The sequence below is a fragment of the Ambystoma mexicanum genome, chromosome 11 (genome assembly GCF_040938575.1).
Source record: "Ambystoma mexicanum isolate Mex_15411 chromosome 11, UKY_AmexF1_1, whole genome shotgun sequence".
Lineage (NCBI taxonomy): Eukaryota > Metazoa > Chordata > Amphibia > Caudata > Ambystomatidae > Ambystoma > Ambystoma mexicanum.
The window spans coordinates 850383904-850405567 of record NC_090934.1 but is presented as its reverse complement, the minus strand read 5'-3'; the positions used below and the strand labels follow the sequence as shown (position 1 = coordinate 850405567).

General features: G+C 46.7%; 1 protein-coding gene across 1 annotated transcript in view; it reads left to right on the top strand.

Annotated features, from left to right (window-relative positions):
- The window catches only part of DDB1 (damage specific DNA binding protein 1), a 1539839-nt gene that overhangs the window by 343010 nt on the left and 1175165 nt on the right, over positions 1-21664 (top strand). The window contains exon 8 of the mRNA XM_069623834.1: positions 5215-5298. Within this exon, the coding sequence (XP_069479935.1) occupies positions 5215-5298 (84 nt within the window). The remainder of the gene's footprint in view (positions 1-5214; positions 5299-21664) is intronic.

Here is a 21664-nt window from a genome sequence, read left to right as displayed (position 1 = left end):
CAGTCTGGCTCTTGAGGTCATAGAGTTTGGACACCTGCAACTCCCTCAGAGGTGCATGGACATACTCAGGGAAGCTAGGAAACCGAATACACGTTATTGCTATGCCAGCAAATGGAAACGTTTTGTCATCTGGTGCAATTCTAAGGGTGTCAATCCCATCGATTGTTCACCCACACACATTGTGCTGTACCTAACCCATCTGTTGGACATTGGGTTAGTCTTCAATTCCCTAAAGGTTCATCTGGCTGCTCTGTCAGCCTACACCACATCACAACAAAAAGTGTTGTGGTGGAAAATACCAGTGATTAAAGCCTTTATGGAAGTGGTTAAGAGGATTTATCCTCCCGTTTCTCACCCAGCCCCTGGATGGGACCTAAATGTGGTTTTGACCAGGCTCATGGGAGCTCCCTTTGAGCCTATGCATAAAGCAAGTTTAAAAGACCTGACTTATAAAACGGCTCTCCTAGCAGCCATCACTTCTATCAGAAGGGTTAGTGAACTAGAGGCACTTTCTGTTCTAGATCCCATTGTTACAGTCCACAAAGACAAGGTAGTTCTCCGCACACATCCCAGATTTATGCCTAAATTCAACTCGAAGTTCCTTGTGAATCAATCGAACTACCCACTTTCTTCCACAACCCTACTAGCATGGCTGAAAGAAGCCTACACACAGTAATGTGCGCAGGGCGGTCATGTTCTACCTGGAAAGAAATAAACCACTGAGGAAAACAAAGCAATTCTTTGTTTCTGTGGCAGCTGGTAGAGACGGGGATCCTGTCTCCAAATCAGCTATCTCAAGGTGGATTGTCAAATGCATCACACTGTTACACTCTTGCAAAGAGAGAACTGCCCTTCAAGCCTAGAGCACATTCTATTCGGGGCACTGAGGCATTCATTGCAAATGTTCCCCTAGAGTCAATTTGCAAAGCGGCAACCTGGAGTTCTGTGCACAACTTTACAAAACACTATTGCCTAGACACTCCTTCTAGGACTGATTCTCAGGTGGGACAAGCAGTACTAAGACATATTTTCTCTACTGTTCCTTCTCACAACCCACCTCCAACTCCGGGTACTGCTAGCTAGTCTATGCAAAGCATGTGATTCTAAGGAGATTAACAAGCATCAGAAGACATGCATTACTTACCGTAATAGAATTTCTGATGATTGTATCTGCTTAGATTCACATGCACCCTCTCTACCTCCCCGCTCGGGGTGGAAGGAACATAGATGTCTTACTACTTTCTCTCTTTATGTACTCGCTCACTATAGCCTTGTGCTCCCTCGTGGAAGAAAAAATCCAATCGGAGGGACCGGGGTGCGTGAGGGATTTTGGGTACACTACACGTCATGATGGGGATAGTGTTACAGACATGCCTATGCGGACGTCCCCGATCGGTCCCCGAAAGACAAGATGCAATACTCTGCGGTAACCACTGGATGGTGGACCATATGCAAAGCATGTGAATCTAAACAGATCCAATCATCAGAAATGCTATTATGGTAAGTAATGCATGTCAGCCCACTGCCCTTGTAACCGTAACAGGCAAAGGAAGTAAAGCCAAAAGGCTTTACTGACCTCCCAAATGTCAGCAATGAGTTCAAAACAAGGCAAAAGAATCGGAGTCCCATAGGAATCTATGGAGGGAAAGATGCAAACATAAAACTTCCCTTGCTCAACTCACTTATTTTGGGTTTGCCAATAAGGTTACCAGTGCAGGAGGACTTGATGCCCTTTGCCAGATTCCTGTATTGTTTTAAGGAAACACACACCACTTTACAGTGAAATGTTGCATGGGTACTTAGTATCACTTTTTATTGTGCAGTAAAATATTTGATACCTTTTTGATGTGCCTACTTTTGCCTATGAACTTGAATGCACATTTATTTTCTTTCTGCATAATCCCACCTTTGTCTTCACCCTGTCCTTTCGCCATCTTGTCCTTTGGCCATCTTCATGCCCTTTCAGGCCAGGAAGTTCCATATTAGAAATGCACTTTAGTGTAATCTAGCTTGCATTTCGGGCAAAATGAGGGCATGTGTGACATTGATGGAGATGGGGTTTGCTGATGTTCAAATCCACATTTCTGCCAGGGCATGTTTCCTTTGCTGGGCAAATGTGGGGTTTGGAGCTGTCCTTGATTTGACAACCCTGTGTCCTTATCTTGGATTGCACAACACCTCTTCTAATCTTGTGATCCCCTCAGCGATATGTTGCTAATTTGATCGGACTTAAGCACCTATGCTCATCTTACTCGTTGTCCAAAAATGTAATGGTTCACCATTTTGGGCATGTTGACCTCCTCTCTGAGTCAGTCTTGCAACTCTTGATACGCAACTAGTAGTAATGTTTTTCCTCCCCCATCTACGTGAGCAGCTCTCCATGAATAGCTTCTTGGATTGTGCACCACACCATCCATCTACCTCCATGTAGTCCGTATGCAGGACTGGACTTTCTGGGGGACATAACTTTGTCATGGGTTGATGTTTATGCCGCACGATGTGGATGAAAGAAATATAACCACTGTTTCCCATGGCACTTTCTGGAGAAAAGGACACTTGAAAAAAAATAAAATTGTGAATTGTATTAAAACCTGCAAGAGCAAGTAGGATAGGTCCTTAAAGTTGAAAATGGTTCTTGGAATGGAGGAAGGTACCTTGCAAGTAAGTACTGGAACAAGGAAGAGGAACGTGGATCTAAAGCACTTTATTTTCATGCAAGACCGCCTCCATTGTCTGACATGTTCATTGCTATGAATAAAGATCATGTTAATACTTTTAAAGCCAGATGCCGAGTTTTCCTAAAGTCCACTTGAGGTAGGACTTCATAAAATGGTATTCAGGTCCCCAACTCTTAGTATCATTCTGTACTACTCATGGAGGCCTGGTAGAGTGGTAGAGCCGTCGGGCTCATCATGAGAGGAAGCTGTGAGATGTAGGTAAGTACACTGAACCCAGTTAGTACAGTAGTCCAAAGAAACACTTGCACCAATACATTAATATTAAAATATATTTATTTACACAAAAATATCTTAAAATACTTGTATCACTTACCCGACACACACAGGATTACTTATAAATACTTTTCATAGGCCACTGCTTAGTTGGTAGTTGCTTGCAGTACAATTGTTAGTTTGACACTAATGACGGTTCTACCGTATTATCGGTACGACAGCGCACTTTTGCGCATAGGCAGATATATGGTAATTGTATTTAGTTAGCAAAACCACATAAGATAGTCTTTTAGGAAGGAAAAATGTTGCTTAGTCAAATAAGTAGCAGAGTTTAAGGTTCTAGAGGCATTATCCCGGCAAACTAAACCTTTAAAAGTCTTAACGCTATGCAAAAGTCAGTTTGGAGAGGGCTCAAAGTCTTACAATGCAGCAGAACAGCAAAGGTTCCTGGCAATACTTTCTGTCTCTAGTTAAGGATGCTAGAAGAAGTAACGCGACGTTGGAGACCCTGTTAAAGAACTCACAAAAGGGACACAAGCTGACAAGCTTGGGTCAGAGGTAAGGGTGGATACCCTGGACACCTCTTCGTGCACTCCAACACTCTGGAGCTACTTCTTGGTTTAAGGTAAGCAATACATTTTCACCCCACAGTACCTTAGTTTAGAAGAAATGTGTGTGGCTGGATTCTCCTGTCTTTAGCAGCGATGGACCCTGTCTCTGGATTCCTTGGTCTGGTGACGAAAGGCAGGACTCTGATCAGGATACCTCAGCAGCAATCTCGAGAGAGGACCTCCGGCACGGATTTCTTCAGCTTCTCTGGTCAGTCTACAGTTTTGGCACCTTTTCTGCAGCACCAACAAAGGACACGATTCGCCTGGTCAATCTTCTTTGATTCCTGGAGTCCTGCACTCTGTTGATGGAACTTGGATGAGTTGGATTGTGTCTCTGGAGGTTCATCTGGAGCTCAGCAAAGACTTGGACGGATTCGGCTTTGGCAAGACGTTGCACTACAAATAGGTTGGAGGGCTACTGGTATTCACGGACTGCAGCTCTGGAAAGGCATATCACCTTGGGAGATGGCTCAAATTGTAGTTTGTCTCAAAGCTGGTTGGTCCCACCAGCCAATGGGAAGGAGTCCTATTTGGCGCTCCCTGGTCGCATAGAAAACGGGGTCAGAACAGCTGTGGTTATTTCAGTGTTGCAAAGGGTTTGCAAGCATCTCTGGTAGTAGTCTTCTTCGGCTACTTCAAGTTCCTGTGGTCGACTTGCCTTTCACCTGCACACTCAATGGTTCCTGCAGAAGGCAAAACACACACACACACACACAGACCTCCCCCTCCCAGAATGGTAGCAAAAGGGATAACCAAGAAAAACCACAATAGAAATGGTGAAAAAAGAAAGGAGCCACCTTGTTGGTTCATAGGTGACCCTATTGTGCACAACTGGGGCTATGAAAACAGTCTGTGGTAAGAAATGGCACAATAGTTGTTAGAACACGTCCACTGCCACCAGCCATAACTATAGGGTTGTCTGTGACTAAGAGGTCACAGGAGCAGAGAAGGGGGATACTAGGCATCCCCTTAGCACTCCAAATAAGGCGGGTGTGCTAATCGGAGTTTAAAGTTTTAGCTATTATATAAAGTCTCCCTTTATCCTTACAGTAGTAAGGATAAAGAAAGAATCTCAAAGGAGAACCCAAAGGGTTCCCAGCAACACTGCCCATAAGGGGCTGTGTGCTGCAGAAGTAAAACACAGATGCCTTAAGAGACATGGTGGAAAGTGGACTAAATAGTAAAGGTAAAACACAGAGAACAGAGTTCCAAAAGACAGAGCACAAGAATGAATGAGCGGAAAAATGCTCCACTCATTCAGGATGTAAAGAAAAAGGTTCAGAAGTCCAGCAATAAGTGCTGGGTGCTCACTAGGAGAGGAGATGAAGCATACAAATGATATATCTCCCTACCAGCCTCTGGCTGTAATGAGTTATCTTGCACAATTACATTCTTGGAGTCAAACCTTTGTCTGGAGGTTACACACAGATGTGTGAAGCAATAGCTTTATTTGAGCTGTACCCTACCTGTTATCAACTCCTACCACTTCCTGAGCCTGATAGTTTCACAAGCACTTTTAACATAACGTACATCTTCCTGTATGTCCACATACACAGCCTGATGTTGTTCTTTACCTGTGTCTGAAGTGTTTATTGATCACTTATGTGGCTTCTTATCTCCCTCCTTGATTGTTCTTCATCTCTTACTTGCAGACCTCTATCGCTGAATGCCTGACCTACCTCGACAATGGTGTGGTTTTTGTGGGATCACGACTTGGCGACTCTCAGCTGGTTAAGGTATTTTGAGTCCTGTGTGCTTATTAACTTCCCTTACATGTATTGTTTGTCACGAACGGTCTTCTCCAGGTTCATGTGTTCAGACTGTATACTTTGGTGTTCAGGGGAATGGGGATAAGTGGACAAAATTTCAAATACTTTTTTTTGATCATTGATCATATTTAGGCACCTACAGGAGAGTTGTCACTTTTTTGTCATTGTTACTCTTTTTGTGCAAGGTATTCGAGACGCCTTAACTCCAATTGAATGTTACTCCTTGTTGGGTAGAATTTCCATATTGTGTGATATTCTCCTCGGCTGGTGAGTCCCCCACCACTAGTTGCTGGACTATTGTTTTCTTTTTCTAACACTCATGAGTAAGTGGGAGCCTCCCCCACTCATTCTTGTTTTGAACTCTGGGCACCCCTTTTTGGGTTTGTTTATGGCGTCTGTTACTCCATATTTTTCCATTGCATCTGTAGTTTTCTATTGTAGCACAAAGCACCTTATGTGCAGTTCTACTGGAAGCTCCTTGAGCTTCCCTCTTTGGTTTATTTCCTTGTGACAACAACTGTTCCCAAGGATAGAAGGGTACTTTTTATCCTACCTACACTTTTCTTGTGAAATTGGCTCCCCCCCCTCCCCACCCTATGTGGAGTGCTGAGGAGGCACGTCTCTTTTTCAATTCTCCTGTAACATTTTGGTTACAGTAACAAATACATCTGAGAGGATGGTGGCAGTGGCTCATTTTTCGATCAGATTTGTAAAAGGTACACCAGGCTGCATTCGCAGCTGCGGTAATGCTCACATGGGCACCATTGATCCAAAATGGTTCCTGTCTTTTCTCACCAACTCACAATGATTTGTTCTTTCTGCTGTGTTGGGTGGGGGAGGTCCTTGTGATTCTGTCGTCTTCTCCCTTCTCCCTTTGTGAAGCCCACCCAAAGGCACCGGTTTGGTTTGGAGGACAGGAAACTGGGAGCACTCAAACTCTTTCTCCTACAGTGAGCCTGCCTGGATCCAGTCCACACTGGGTGCCTGGCTGTCCCTTTGGGACAGCCCCAACCCAAGTTTGAATGGAAGCATGCATGGTAAATATTTGGGTTGCTGCATAAACGGTGGGAGTCTTGATGCTGAAGATTTGATGATGAAGCCAGAGTCGACCATTTCGAAGAGAGGGGTGTCTGCAACAACCTCCAGGGACTGCCAGAGCCATCTATTACTTCTGCTGCACCAGCCCTCTTTACCTCCTCCCTTAGACTGGTGGGACCAACCAGTCTGAAGACGACCTGCATTTTGGGCCATCCCTCAACGAGCTGTGACCTTCTCCCGCTGCAATTCGCCAATATACTAGGACCTTTGGCCTCGTGTGGTGCATCACCTTCTGAGGTTTTAATCCCCCTGAAACTTTTGTGAACTCCTTTTAGGATCTCCAGAGAAATGATTCTGCTCACCGAAGTCCCCTCTTCGAAGTTTTGGACCAAGAGAGCAAGCTGAATTGACTGGGTTGTAAATGTTCTTCATTGGTGTTTTGAAAAGTGTCCTAAAACCACAGAACTGAGAATCTGTTGCTGAAGGTCTCTCCACTCGACTACTGCTGCGAGATCCATTCCCAGTGGTCCCTCATTCAGTCTGCTTGTCCAAGAATCTGGTGACCGGTCTGCTGCTACTGCAACGTGGCGGCATCACACCGGACCAGGACACTTGGTCTTATCCTGGGATGTGGTGCTCAATAGGAATGAGTTTTCTTTAATTTCAATTAATTGAAATTGAGCAGATACCCGACCCGTCTCACACCCCCTTTTGCAAATACCCCACGTCACAGTGGACCATGAACCAGGCTGGTTGGTGAAAATACAATATTGATTTATTTTTAAAATTCACAAAAATCTAATTTTAATATTGGGCAGCAATTGCTGATGGGGTGATAATGACAATGGAAATGCAAGCAATGTGCATGGTTAACCTTCTAGTAGAACATATCCAAAGCACAAGTGAATAGGAGCACTTTTTGAATTAGGATAGATAGCACCCAAGTTAAGGTTTCCCCCGGCAATGTTCCCTCAACCCACAAATAATCAAATTCTGAGTGGATAGAAAGCAGCAGCAGCAGGTATTCGGGGATAAGAGGCAGCAAACAAAATCAAAATCCAACCTTCCTTTACAAAATAAGAGGCAAAAACGGACTTTAAACCCTTTGCAAAGGCCTAAAATGACACGCTGACTTTGACAAATAATTGTGTATATAAATAATGATAGATATGTTTTACCACAGCAGTAGGTATGTTACATCACTAGCAACCAAAAGGTAAGTTATCACAAAAGCATACAGTTCACAGAGCAGGTTGAAATTGAAAACCCAGGGCAGTCAAATCACACATGGAAAAGTTGCATTTTTTTCTAGTTTGCAGTTTTAAATACAGAAAGTTTTTTAAAATAACAGGTGAAAAACACTGAATCGGAACGCGATTTTTTTTTTTGGCAGGGGAAGAGATGCACAGCACAGTGATGTAGAGGTGAAAGGGGTATAGCTGGTGAATTGAGAGATATTTGGAAGGTAGGAGGTTCGTTTTTAGGAAAATTGTTAGGGAGAATTCTCATTCTATGGCTAATTTACCTTACCTAGTGAGTCCCTCAGAAGCTTTGCTGGATTTCTGGAGTTTATTTTTTTCCACCTGGTAAGAGTGTGAGCTTTTCCCCCACTCTTACCTGTGTTTTGCCATGTGTATTTCAACTGTTTTTGTGATTGTGAACTCTGGAGTACGCCACTTCAGTAGCCCCACTCTGTGTTACACAGCACCTTCAGTGCAGTGCCACAGGGTTGTCTCTTAGACTTCGCACCAACTCCATTTTCTGGGGCTGACTACTGTTCCCCAGAAAAGGGTGAAGTTGCCATTAGCTTTACATAGTCACTTTTACCACTGATCCAGTACAACCCATCTTATATGGAGTATTGGAGAGGGTTAATTGTTAGCCCTTTTTATCTGTGCCTCTTGGAGCATTGTTTCGCTCCCTTAACATTAATGTTAATGGACATTTGTACCACGCACTATCACCACCGAAGTGGTCCCCTGGCGGCTCTGAAAAAGGGGAGGAGAGGGGGTGGGTTAGTGGGAATACGCTGGAAAAGTGCAAGAGAGCAGTGATGTGCTGTTGGCTGGGCTTGGGGTGTTTTACGGTCGATAGTCGTCATGTGCTGTTGTGCAAGTCTGTGTGGTTTGTTTTGTTGTTGTGACGTTTGTGCGGATTGCTGCGTTTAAGGCTTGTGGTTGTGTTTGGTTAGAGTTTGAGAGGTGTATGCAGAGGGATGATATTGTTAGTTAGTTGGTTAGTTGGCATTGCTGTCCTTGCAATTATGGGATTCCATCTAGGTGCGGTACATGCTGACATTCACATTTCTATCTAGATGCGGCGCGAGCTAGGGTTCAGAATTCCATACGAGTGTGGCACATGGTAATAATCACATTTCTATCTAGATGCGGCGCGAGCTAGGGTTCAGAATTCTAAGTGTGGTGCATGTTAAGAATAAGATTTCTATCTAGATGCGGCGCAAGCTAAAGTTTAGTTGCCTACATGTGTGGCACTAGCTGAAATTGGCAAGTAAGTTCATGTGCATCACAGGCGACACTTACAATCCATTTACAGTGGTCACAGGTCTTACTAAGTATGTCTTGTTTTAAGTCTATGGCAGTCTATGCTATGGAAGGTAAGGTAGAGTGACAGGGGCTTTTTGGAGTAGAGTGATTGCTGTACACCCCAACCATGCCACGCTCACAGTTTTGTTGGTGTCTGGCTTCCTTTGCTTCCCCTGCGGACACCTGCAGACATTTCCTGGAGCCGCCAATGTAGGAGTCGACCTTTGTCCCGGGCCCTTAGCTGCAAGGGCTGCCGGGCAGGGGACTGCCCTGGAAGGGTCAGTCAAAAGGGGCCAGCTTGCCAATCAGACCATGGGGGATGGCTGGGAGGTGGGAGGAGGAAGGGAGAGGGGAAGCAGAGACATGGGGCGGACAATGCTGCGGGCAGGGCCCAGGGGGCTCAAACAACAAAAAGCCCAGATAACGAGGCCCAGGAGGGTCGGGCTCTCGCCCACGCTCACCTGAACACGCCGGGATGGAAAGGCGTTCGGGAGCTGGGACGGCGACTAGGTTCGCCGGCTGCATTAGAGCAGCCAATCAGAACACAGGGGACGGCTGGGAGGCGGGAGGCGGGAGGAGGGAGGAGAGGAGAAGCAGGGACACGGGGCAGACAACACTGCGGGCAGGGCCCGGGGGGCTCAAACAACAAAACAAGCTCAGATAACAAGGCCCAGGAGGGTCTGGCTCTCACCCACGCTCACCTGAACACGCCGGGATGGAAAGGGGGCTCAAACATTAACATTAAGACTTGGCTGGTGGCAGTGGTACCTACCCTAATTTTCCTACCGCAATTATATAACATAAAGTGGTAACGTTTTAGGCTTTTTTCAGTAGCCTTGAACTTTAAACCTGCTTGCCCAAATAGTTTTTATTTTGGCTCTGGTTGGGTTTAATCGCCATTTCTTTTTGTTAATATCCTTCTCGGGTCTTTCTTTGCGTGGCAAACCAGGTTTGCCTCCTTTGTTCGCCGACCTTTGGCGGGCTTCTGACCAGAAGCCCTCCTTTGGCGTCTGGGTGTCTAGGTGGGTTGAATGTGAGGGAGGGATGTAGTCACCCCCTGCACAGGGTCTCCTTGGAGACCCAAGTCACACTTTGTGTTGATTGGCTGAGGTGGTTGTCGGGGCTGGACAACCCCCCCTGCTGAGTGATTGACAGCCAGGCTGTGTGAATGGGAGATTTTGGCATAAAAGGCAGGACTCTTGGGCTAGAAGGCAGTCGCCACTGGAACTGCAAAGAACCGAAGAGAAGCGGAGAAGAAGACGGCTGCTGCAACCCCGAGTCCTGGTGAAGCCCTGCTGCAGTCCTGAGCTATCTACCCTTCAACGACAAGAGAAGATCCAGTCCGGAGTCTTCTTCCCTTGAGCCTGGTGGGATCAACCTGCTCACCCTTTCTTCAGTCAGAGAATCCTCATGGGTCGAAATCACTGCTGTGCTGTAGTGGTCCGGATGGCAATCAGAAAAGTCCTCTCCTGATTTAAAGGAGCGCACCTTTTATTTACCGTTGTCTTTTTCGCTGCTGCTGGCCTCATCCATGGGTAGTGCAGATCGCTCCAGACGTCGTCCTCCTTGTCCCCACGACTGAAGCCGCAGGAACCGTGAGTCTGCAGGAACAACTGCCGTGGCACCAGCTTTTCTCCAATGGAATAAGGTACTGTGCACATTTGGTCATTCTCTGTCTGACCATCCGGAATCGGGGTCAACCCTTTTCCTCCTCGAAGATTTGTTCCTTCTTCCTTCCCTCTTATAACATCAAAACGTCTTGTCGAGCGTGCAGGCTCTTCAAGCCTAAGACGTTGAAGGACCGCTCCACCAAACACTGGGCCCACTACACCAGGCAACTCAAGGACATGGAAGTAGAGGGAGCTTTTAGCGATGGCAGCGACGCCGCACTTTCGGCGGCGAAGGCATCTGAGTAGCTTCAGCTACTCAAGCGCAGACCCCCGACCCCGTAGGACAGGCCGGCAGCCATGTTGTGGAGACTACACCCGGCGGCAGCAGCGCTACAAAAGCACACACCACCAAGCACATAAGCCCCAGTCGACAATTGGTGGATGAGTCGAATACTCGACAAGATCGCCACACGACAGGGTTCAACCGTCGAAAGACAGCCAGGGGGTCGCACGAAAAACTCCCTCCGAAGGCCGATCGTCCGCAGACGAAGCCTCGGATTCCACACCCAAAGTTCGACGTTTATCGTCTGATAAAACGGCAGGCCCCAAGAAGTCTGTTAAACACTCATCTGGGCCTCAGGGTGGGGAAAAACATCATAAAAAGTCATCCAAGTCCCCTCGTAGGGACGAGAGTCCCTCTATTGACAGGTCATCACAAAAGGGTATACTGTCCAAGCCCATAGAGAAACCTAAAGACTCTAGGCCAAAGATTATACCTCCCACTAATGAGGATATGGGCATTTCCACTCGACCCATTGTAATCCCAAGTTTGAAGGCATGCTCTTCGCAAGATATCGATAGGGGACCTTTATGGTGAATTTTTATGAAAAGAACCCAGATTACTTTCAAAGTTTTCACTCCACTCCTCCCACCTCTGCTCCTTCTGGCTCTCAAGCCTCTGCCTTACCCTCTCAACCCCCCCTGTTAAGAGGTCTCGCTCTAATGTCCCTGTACAAGGCAAGGTTATAGATCTATATGGCCCTGAAATAGATCCAGAAGACCAAGATGACCTTTCATTTGTTGAAACATCTGACCCTCAACCTATTGAAGAGGAAACAGATGAACTTTATTATGGGGATGATAAATAACCAGATGAAGACCAAGAGGCGAACATGTACTCCTTAGATTCTCCTATTAATCAAGATTCCCCTGTCGACAATCAACCCCTCCTCAATTAAGTCTTAGCCAAAGCGGCGGAACACTTCCGTATTGACACACAGGAGGTACAGGAAGATGGAGACTTCGCTCAACAAATATTGGGGGGAAAAAAGACAGTAAGTCAGTTTATCCCACTGCTAAAATCGGTAGAACGCAGAATAAAGCCTTCCTTAGGGGCTGCCAATCTCACACAGGCCGTTTACCCACATGTGGAAAAACTGTTCAGGCCTGCACCGTCAGACCCCTTATACATAAAATGCCAATTGAAACCAGACTTATTGGTTGTCAACACCCAAAGAAAAAGAGCAGGCACGCCCCTTTCTTCCTCCGAGGCACCACCGGATAAGGAAAGCAAGAAGATCCATGCAATGGGCAGAAAGGTTGCCTCTTCTGCTGCCTACCAGACGAGAATAGCCAACAACGCTACACTGTTGGCAAGTTATAACTGCCATAAGTGGGATGAGGTTTCTGCGTTACTTTTGTCCGCCCCGGAGCCACTTAAATCACAACTAGCTCAGGTGACAGCAGACGGAAAGGCCGTTTCTACTTGTCTCCTCAAGTCAAATTTCGATGCAGCTGACCATGCCGGGAGAGTCATTGCAGAGTGGACTATTATAAAGAGGCATGCATGGCTTTGCCAGTCAGGCTTTAGGCCAGAAACACAAGCCACCCTAATGTGCTCCTTGTCAAGGCTGTAGAAGATGCACTTAAGACAGAAAAGGATGAGTATGACACTCTAAAATCTTTATACCAGCTCACAAACAAGACTATGGGCCTGAGGTAACGGTAATTTTTGCCGTTTTCGAGGCCAAAATTCAGAGGATCAGGCTACAATCAAGGCCAAGGTTCCTATGGCAACAATCAAGGACAAGCCTTCCAAGGCTATCTACGAGGACAAACGCAGAGGTTGTGGTAATTGGGGCAGAGGCCCAGCTCGAGGTGGCACCCCACCTCAAAGCAAGGGACATTCTGCTCCAGGTATCCTCCCATGCATCTCCAGTAGGACGCATTTCCAACTTCACCCACGCATGGGAGGGTATCACCTCGGACAGATGGGTGCTGTCCATGGTAGCAGGTGACTACTGCATAGAACTACTTCCACGTCCTCGCAACCTCCCCCCAAGACAGTCCACTCAGAGGAACATCAGCAGATCCTTCTAGAAGTAATAACAGTGCTTCTATTAAGACGCCATAGAAGTGGTGCCAGCCAGCCAGGTAAACGGGGGTATTTATTCAACTTCCTTGCGCCAAAAAAATTGAACAATGCGCCCTGTATTAGATTTGCGCCCTGCAAACAAGTATGTCAAGCCACAAAAGTTCTGCATGACTATGCTACAAGAGGTAATCCCGCTACTAAAGAAGGGCATTACATGGCAACACTGGATATGAAAGCTGCCCATTTTCATATTTCAATGTTCCCAGCGCACAGAAAAGTCTTGTTTCAAGCTAGTGAACAAGCACTACCAATTCAAAGTGCTGCTCTTTGGAATAACCTCGACTCCAAGGGTATTCACAAAGGTACTGGCGGTAGTGGCAGCCCACCTGCGCAGTGGAGCAATCCCAGTGTACCCTTACTTGGACGACTGGCTCATAACAGGGGAATCACCTCTTTCAATTGGGCTTCTCAATCAACAAGCAAAAAATAAAGGCTAGTGCCAAGCACTTCCAAACAGTTCCTAGGAGCTATCCTAAACAGAGGAAGGGACTGGTCTTTCCCGCAGAGGAAAGAGTAAAAAATGTATTACTGCAAATACCATATTATCAGGCCCACCGCCAGATAAGGGTGCACAAAGAAATGCGTTTAATTGGCTTGATGGCATCTTGTATATACATGGTGGCTCACGCGTGCCTGCGCATGCGTCCCATACAGGAGTGGTTGGCAAAACAATGGTCTCAGGCAAGCGGTCAGTGGGACGATATAGTGGTTGTTTCGCCAACACTTGTACAAAATCTTCGCTGGTGGACGAGAGAAAACCCGACGAGAGGGAATCCTTCTACGACCCACAAATGCAGGCAGTGGTCACAACGGACTCCTCACTGGGTGGTTGGGGGGGCCTCACTACCTTCACCACACAGCTCAGGGAACGTCTTGCAGTATTGAAAGCCCGTCAGGCATTCAAACACCATTTAACAATCCTGTCAGTGCAGATCCTAACGGACAGCACCACAGCGATGTTTTATATCAACAAACGGGGGTACATGCTCTCCAAATCTATCCAGACTTGCACAGAAAATCTGGAAATGGGCACTCAGACGGAAAATGTTCCTGTCATCACAACATGTTCCAGGGGAACTCAACGCTCTAGCAGACTCATTGAGCAGAGATCCCTTACCAGAGGAACATAAGTGGCGTCTACACGAAGAAGTCGTAGAACACCTTCTCTCAATGGGGTTTCCCAACTATAGACTTATTCGCCACAAGTGAAAATCGTCAATGCCCAGACTTTGCGTCCAGGTTCCCCCAGCCAGGCTCCAAGGGGAACGCCCTATGGAGGAACTGGTCAGGGAGGTTTGCCTGCCCCCCCCCCCCCACCCCGACTCCTCTCATGAGGAAGTCTGTGAACAAGTTACACAAGGAACCAATGACGCTAATCCTAGTTGCTCTTATGTGGGCAAGACAACCGTGGTATCCACATCTGCGCAAACTGGCGATGTGCGATCCCATCAAACTCCCGTGCCAGTACAACCTACTCACCCAGCACAGGGGACTAACAGTGCACCCGCAGCCACACTCAATGAACTTGGCAGCATGGCTCCTGAAGTCAGAGTTCGGACATCTCAATCTACCACAAAGATGCATGGATATCGTGAAAGAATCAACAAAACCAAACACTAGGCACTGTTACTATGATAAATGGAAATGATTCGTAATTTGGTGCCAGAATAAGCAAATCAACCCCATTATTTGTACTCCATCTAACATTCTAACCTAAATGCTCCACTTACAAGATGCAGGGTTAGTGTTCAACTCCCTAAAAGTCCACCTGGCGGCTTTCAGCCTACACCACTTCCCATAATAAGGTCTCATGGTGGAAGGTACCGGTCATCAAAGCATTTATGGAAGGGGTAAAGAGACTCTACCCTCCAATCTCTAACCCACTGCCAGTTTGGGACCCTAATGTGGTACTCGCTAACCGCATGGGACCCCCATTCGAGCCTATGCACAGGTCTTGTCTCATACACCAGATTTATAAGACTGCCTTCTTAGTAGCCATCACCTCCATAAGAAGGGTCAGTGAAATCCAAGCTCTGTCTGTGCAGGATCCTTTCTTTACTATACAGAAGGACAAACTGGTTTTACGCACTCACCCTAGGTTCTCACCTAAATTCATCTCCAAATTCCATGTAAAGCAGTCTATTGAGCTACTGGCTTTCTTCCAGGAACCCAGAAGCTCTGCTGAGGTAAAACTCCATACACTAGATGTGAGGAGAGCGGATCTCTACTACGTAGACAAGACCAGACCGCCAAGAAAGACAGATCAACTGTTCGTATCCATAGCGCCAGGCAGAGGAGATCGCATCTCTAAGAATGCCATCTCTAGGTGGATAGTCCGATGTATCCAACTGTGCTATTCCTTAACAAATAAGACACAGCCTTTTAAACCAAGGGCCCACAAGAGGTACTGGAACCACTGGCTTTGATTGCAAATTTCCCCTTAGACAGTATTTGCAAAGCAGCTACATGGAGCTCAACACATACTTTCACTCAGCACTACTGCATTGACACTCATTCCAAGACGGATACACAAGTGGGACAAGCGGTTCTAAGACATTTATTCACTCATGAACCTTCTCACATCCCACCTTCTCCTTCTTCCACTGCTCGCTAATCGATGCACAGCATGTCATCTAAGCAGATTCCACAAGCCTCAGAAGGGATACATTACTCACCGTAAATGTATTTCGGATGCTTGTATCTGCTTAGATTCACATGTGACCCACCCTTCCTCCCCTCGGAGAGAAGGCGCATGGATGCTTATGAGCTTGTCCGATACGTATCTGCTTGCATACAACGCTACACCTCACGCTACCTCATGTCAGAAAAATAACATTCTGAGGGACCTCGATGCGTGAGGGATCATGGGTACGGTGGACATCACACTAGGGATAGTATTACTGGCACACCCTGTCAACGTCCCTTTTCGAGGTTCGAAAAAACAACATACTCTGCAGCTTCCACTAGATGTCGGCCTATGCACAGCATGTGAATCTAAGCAGATACAAGCATCAGAAATACGATTACGGTGAGTAATGTATCATATATCTCTTATCTAAACTGATTAGTGAACCGATCATTGGCTAGTTTGTTTTTTATGAATAAGTATATTTATATAGAACTGCAAGTGTCTTCGTTTAATTATCTGGGGAACTTTGGAACTTACTGCAAATGTTTTTAACGTGGCTTTGAAGATATGTACCTGCACATTTTATCTATTAATATCCCCCACCCCCCCACCCCTGTCCGCCACCCGCCGGGGTTCAGGGAGATTTAAGCCAAAGACTAGAATGTTGTCTAGGATCACCAATTTTAGTGCGTTTTCAAAATATTAGATTGCACCTGTCTATGCAAAGGTCTTGCTACTGTGTAATGTGACCTTATGGGTCTGGTACTATGACTCTAATTGTATCCTGACTTTTAGTGGCGTTCGGGCTGGGGTTCTAAAGTATTAAACCTGTTCCTCTGTATGGTGTGCATTTCTATCATGTATTTTACTATGTTATGTTAAGTTGTCTTCTACTGTGCACTGTTGCCATTGGCATGATCTCCAGGCACTAAAGTGGCTCTGTAAAAAGAGGCGTGGGCGTTAGTGAGGGAAGAGGGATACGATAGCGGTTTTGCTCTTCTGTTGATGCTTTCAGAACCCAGAGAAACTGGTGTCTTTGCATATCAGCTTTCTAAGTGAGTTTTGATTGTGTGCACTGGCTCGTATCCGGAAGGGTAAGGCCCAGTGTCTGGGAATGCTTGTTGTATGTGAATGTTTATGTTGGATGTTTTTGCATGTTTAGTGTGTAGTTTGACTGGCCCTTTGGCATGTGTGGTATTTGGGCAGTACACGGGAGGGGAGCAGCAGCAGGGTTTGTTAGTACATTGGCTACCCTCAAAGGTACAATGCCTTGGTTTCCTTCGACAAAATCTAAGTGCAGTGCAATAGCTACCTTCACAGTTCATCTAGGTGCGATACATTGGCTACTCTCCAAGATGTTTAACTGCAGTACATTGGCTGTCTTCACAGTTGCTCTTCAGTGTAATTGCTACCCTCGACCGACTTCTGAGTTTGATACGTTGACTATCTTCACAATTTGCCTACGTTGTGTTGTACCGTATTGTACTTGTCATTTATATAGCAACATGTACCATTATAGTCTCAAAGCGCTGGGTGTAGGAATGCCCTCAGTGGACTGAAGTCCAGAGTGTTGGAGGTCATGGAGTAAGATTAGAATGCATTTGTCCATTTGACCAAATAAGGCGTAGCAGGGCTGGCCAGGCTTCGGTAGAGAGCAATTAATATGGTCATATATGTGGATGGGTGCTGAGAGTCGTCAGGTGATGGCTGGGGTGCTAGAGACTCGCTGTGTGCTCAGGTGCCCACATTTGTCATTGGTCTTCACTGCATTCTGATGTTAGAGGTGTTGAGGCATTGTCTGGTGTAAGTAGGCAGAGCATTATATGACCAGCAAGACCACATTTTGTCAGTCTTTGCTGTATTCTGATGTGTGCGGGTAGGCATGCCTGTGGCCGGTGTCCACTATAGTGTTGCGTGTTACATACTTGGTAGATTCAGTGGTGATTTATTTTGTGTGCCCAATCAGGTATTGCATTCTTCTGTCGATTCTTGCTGCTGCGATAAAACGGTGAACAACCTATGCTCAACTATTTGCAACTAGATGAGCACGGGTTGTACTTCTGTAGTTCCAGAAAGCAAAGAGAAAAAAAAAAGCATTACTAGACTACCCTCTCCAAAACCAAATGGGGCATGCTGGCGTGTAGACCTACCTGCTTGGCAAGATTTTTTTAGTTGGTTAAAACGTTTTCGTTGAGCACATAACCAGTACACTGACATCAGTAAATTCAATTCTACAGTAAATAAGATGGATCTTTCCCTCAGTAATGTAAAGGATGGCACAGTTGAGCAGGTAATGATACAGTTAGCTACAGAGTCTGATGGTCATTGTTGCTGTTACCCAGTGTGATGAATTGAGCAATGTCATCACTTCTCCGGGGAAAAGCATCTTCCCATGTGGCCTGCCGCTACTTGATCCCGACCCTGGGGGTGGCTGTCTGAGTGGGGACCACATGGGAGCAGAGGACCCTTGAGTGTGAAGGGGACTCACAGAACCATGGTATCCTGCTTTCCACTCTGGGTATCAGATTCCCCTAAATTCACCAGCCTTTATGGCCTATTGTAGTACAGATCCAGTCCAACCCCTCTGTACTGAACAGGGCTTTCTGACAACTTCAGCCAAAACTCTGAGACAACTAAGAGCCCAAGAGTAATGCAGAGCACAAAAGCCTTGGCACTAGAGATACACTCTAATTGTTGGAAACATCCGATAGGTGTTATTAAAAACACTTTTATAGTGCAACATTCACCCAGTGGCATCTTGGCGCTGGCTGCTGTGAGTGAAATGCAAAGAGTAAAGAACAGTCGGCTCAAAACAGATGGGACTTAAGGAACCTCATAAAAGACAAATGGTTATCCATAGCTTAGAGCTATGAGGAAGAGTTCCAGAGCACAGCAGCTGCTATGGAGAAGGCTTGACCACCAGTATGGGACATTTAGGTCCCGGGAAACACTTAAAATTCTGGCATCACAACAAAGATGGGATCCGTGGTACACGATGTGCGGCGGGAAGCAGACCAGCTATATTAGGGAGCAGTAGGGCTCCTATTGGCGCTGTCACGAGCGGTGCATAGGGGAAGAGTTTGCCACCGACAGCAAGTGAGGCTGACGAAAGGTGGTCCAGGCACGGCTACCACCTGATGACAGCCGGGACGCCAGCAGGAGGAGATGCCCTGCTGGAGAAGCTGAGAGCCGCTGAAAACTGTGAAGCTGTCAGAGAACACCGGCAGACCAGACAGGGTAAATTGGACTTCGAGGCGTATACCGCATTCAGAAGCAAGGCAGAGACTCCCACAGGGCGAGGGAGGCGAGGGAGTTGGGACACAAAGTACATTTAGAAGGTAGACAAATTAAGGTGGCTTAAAGACCCAGACCCTGAAAGAACTGAATTGTAACACATGGAAGAAGTCCTGGCAGGAGACTAAACCAGGCAGCTAGATGTGAGTCTGGGACCTGCACCCAAAGTACAAAGTGACTAAGTCCTGGCAGGAGGGTGGCTACTGTGTGGCTGTTGGACCATTGTCGTCTGTTACTGGACAGCTGCTCTGTATCCGGTCTCCTTTCTCTAGTGCCCAGCATTTGCACATAGTGTTTGTGTGTTAACCTGCATAGAGCATGTGGATGTTCGTGAAGCGTGAGAGCCGCACTCATTAAGCATTCAATACAGTTCCAGCCGGTATCTAGCGACCTAATTTCAGATAAGAAGTGGACTCCATGGATGTCCAACATTATTCATTTCATTGTTCTTTTGGTTGTATAACTATAGGCATTAAGCTTTAGCCATTCACTCTAGCTAGGGTTCCTGGTGCTCCTATCCATGCCGTGATGAGTAGCAAGGATTCCCTTTTTAATATTTCAACCACATTCTGCCTGCTGGGTTACTGGAAGGGAACACCGATCTGCCAGTTACCTCTAGTCTCTTGAGGATTGGTATCTCCAGCCAGTGATGTACTTCACTTTAGGTCTGGCATTGACAAGTTGCACCAGAAAGGGCTTCTCACAACTTCCTATTTTGGGCTTTCTTAATGAGCTTTTGGACTATTCCAGGGGCCAGACAAAGCAATGGACCAGGTTCCCAGGTTTGGCTTGTTAAGAGCGTTTTAAGAACCTAATTGGAGTGGTTCTGAGAAGCCAAATTAAAGATTACACTTAAGTCTTTGGCCAAACACTGAAATGTAGAGCGATTTAGCTGTCCGGTTTAGACTCTAGGAGGTAGGCTTGATGTGAAGTATTATTAACTAGTACACAGTCTATTTAGCAACAGATGCAAGTATAAAAATGCTATTTTTTTAAAACCCAAAACATCAAGTTCAACACACTACTAATACTATATTTTGGAAAAAGATTTCTCATCAAGGTGAATCTAAAATCAACCATCTTGTTAAAAAGCATGACATTTCATTAATTGTCTAGTTACAAAATATAATGAAAAATGCAAGGCAAAAGTTATACGGGTATGTTCAAATGTCAAGGGTGGGGGGTGACGAATTTTTGTTGCCATTTGCTGAAATTTCTTGACGGCAAAGCATACCAGCGGTTCATGAAGTGTTATCAAAAATATAAGTGGTGTACAACAGTTTCTAAAACCATATTACCTCAAAGTGCATCAACGAATCACAGTGGACTTGGGACTGAATATGTAATAGGTCTTCATGGATATCTAAAGTGCATAATGCTCTTTCTGGCGACCCATGCTTCCATGTTCTTCTAACATCATTTAGTGGCAGTATGTGTTAGGGAGTTTTACACAAGTTGCTGACTGTGACAGAACTTTTAAAATCCCACCTTAGGTTACAAGGTTGTATCCCTTAAGTTTAGTCTGAACTACCCAAAGCTGTGGTAGCATTGGCTTTGTAGCAATGGCTGAGCAGCCAGGCTTGGCCTAGGAGGGAGAAGGGCTGTGGTGAAGCAGACAGAGCTTGGGGTATACAATTAGTTAATGAAAACATTTACACTAGCAGTTTTATAGAAAAAGTGATTAGAGGGGATTGGGTCCTCCGTATTCCATATCTATGAAATGTAATCACCACAGCTGTGCTGCTTTGGAAAATCTTCGGTGTCTGCGTCCTGCGTGGATGACGTCGATACGCCGCCCTCGAGGACCTCCTCCGACGTCGCTGGATGTTATAAGTAGGATGCACGACGCCCGTAGCCTCAGTTCCGTTTTTTTTCCGCAAACGTGTTCGCTTCGGAGATCTCGGCGTGCAGCGACTCTTTGGAGTTTGTTCTTTCTCGGTTCTTCGAACCTGTTCGTATTGTGAAGAATATTCTTTGTGAAGATGTCTACCTCGTCTTCCACCCCGCGTCCGGGCTTTAAGAAGTGCGGGGACTGTGGGTCCAAGATGTCGGTGACGGACTCGCACGACGCCTGCCTCTTGTCCCTCGGGGAGGCCCATGACACGGATGACTGTCGATAGCCAGTCGCTCACGTCCAAAGCCTTGCGGGAGCGCAAGAAGTTGCTGTTGGTAGTTAAGGTCTCCAAGACATGGAAGTCGAGGTCTGTGGGGCTTTCAACGGATGATTCGAGGGGCGACTCGCCGCATTGTCGTTGGAAGTCCAGTGGGTCTCGGTCCCGGAGTCGGTCCCGCCACTCCTCTGCCTCTTCGAGGCACTCCCGGAAGCGCCGTCATCGGTCGCGTTCCCCGTCCTCATCCGAGGACTCTGCCCGGGTCGCTTATCCCACCAAGCATGCGACATCGGTGGAATGGGCTTCCTTCAGGAAGAAAATGTTAGCGATTCTCGAATCGCAGGGCACTGGTCCGTCCGCACCTCCGAGTGGGGTCGGTCGTGATCGGTCGAGAGACATGACTCGCACGCCTTCGGGCTCGGGTGGTCGGCACGATTCGCGGGAGGTGTCCCGCTCGGACAAGGGGAATCGTTCTCGTCCTGCCCGTCCAGGTCCCGGTCCTCGACGTGCTCGAGACCGTGTGCACCTGTGGTGTCTTCGAGGAAGACGTTCGACACCTGTGGCTCCGAGGTCGTTGACGGACTCTTTCGAGGCCCCGTCTCCGAAGAAGTCGTCTACGCCATTTGCGCCCAGGCTGTCAGGGACACGCTCGGAGCTCTGGCCTCGACGCCTGT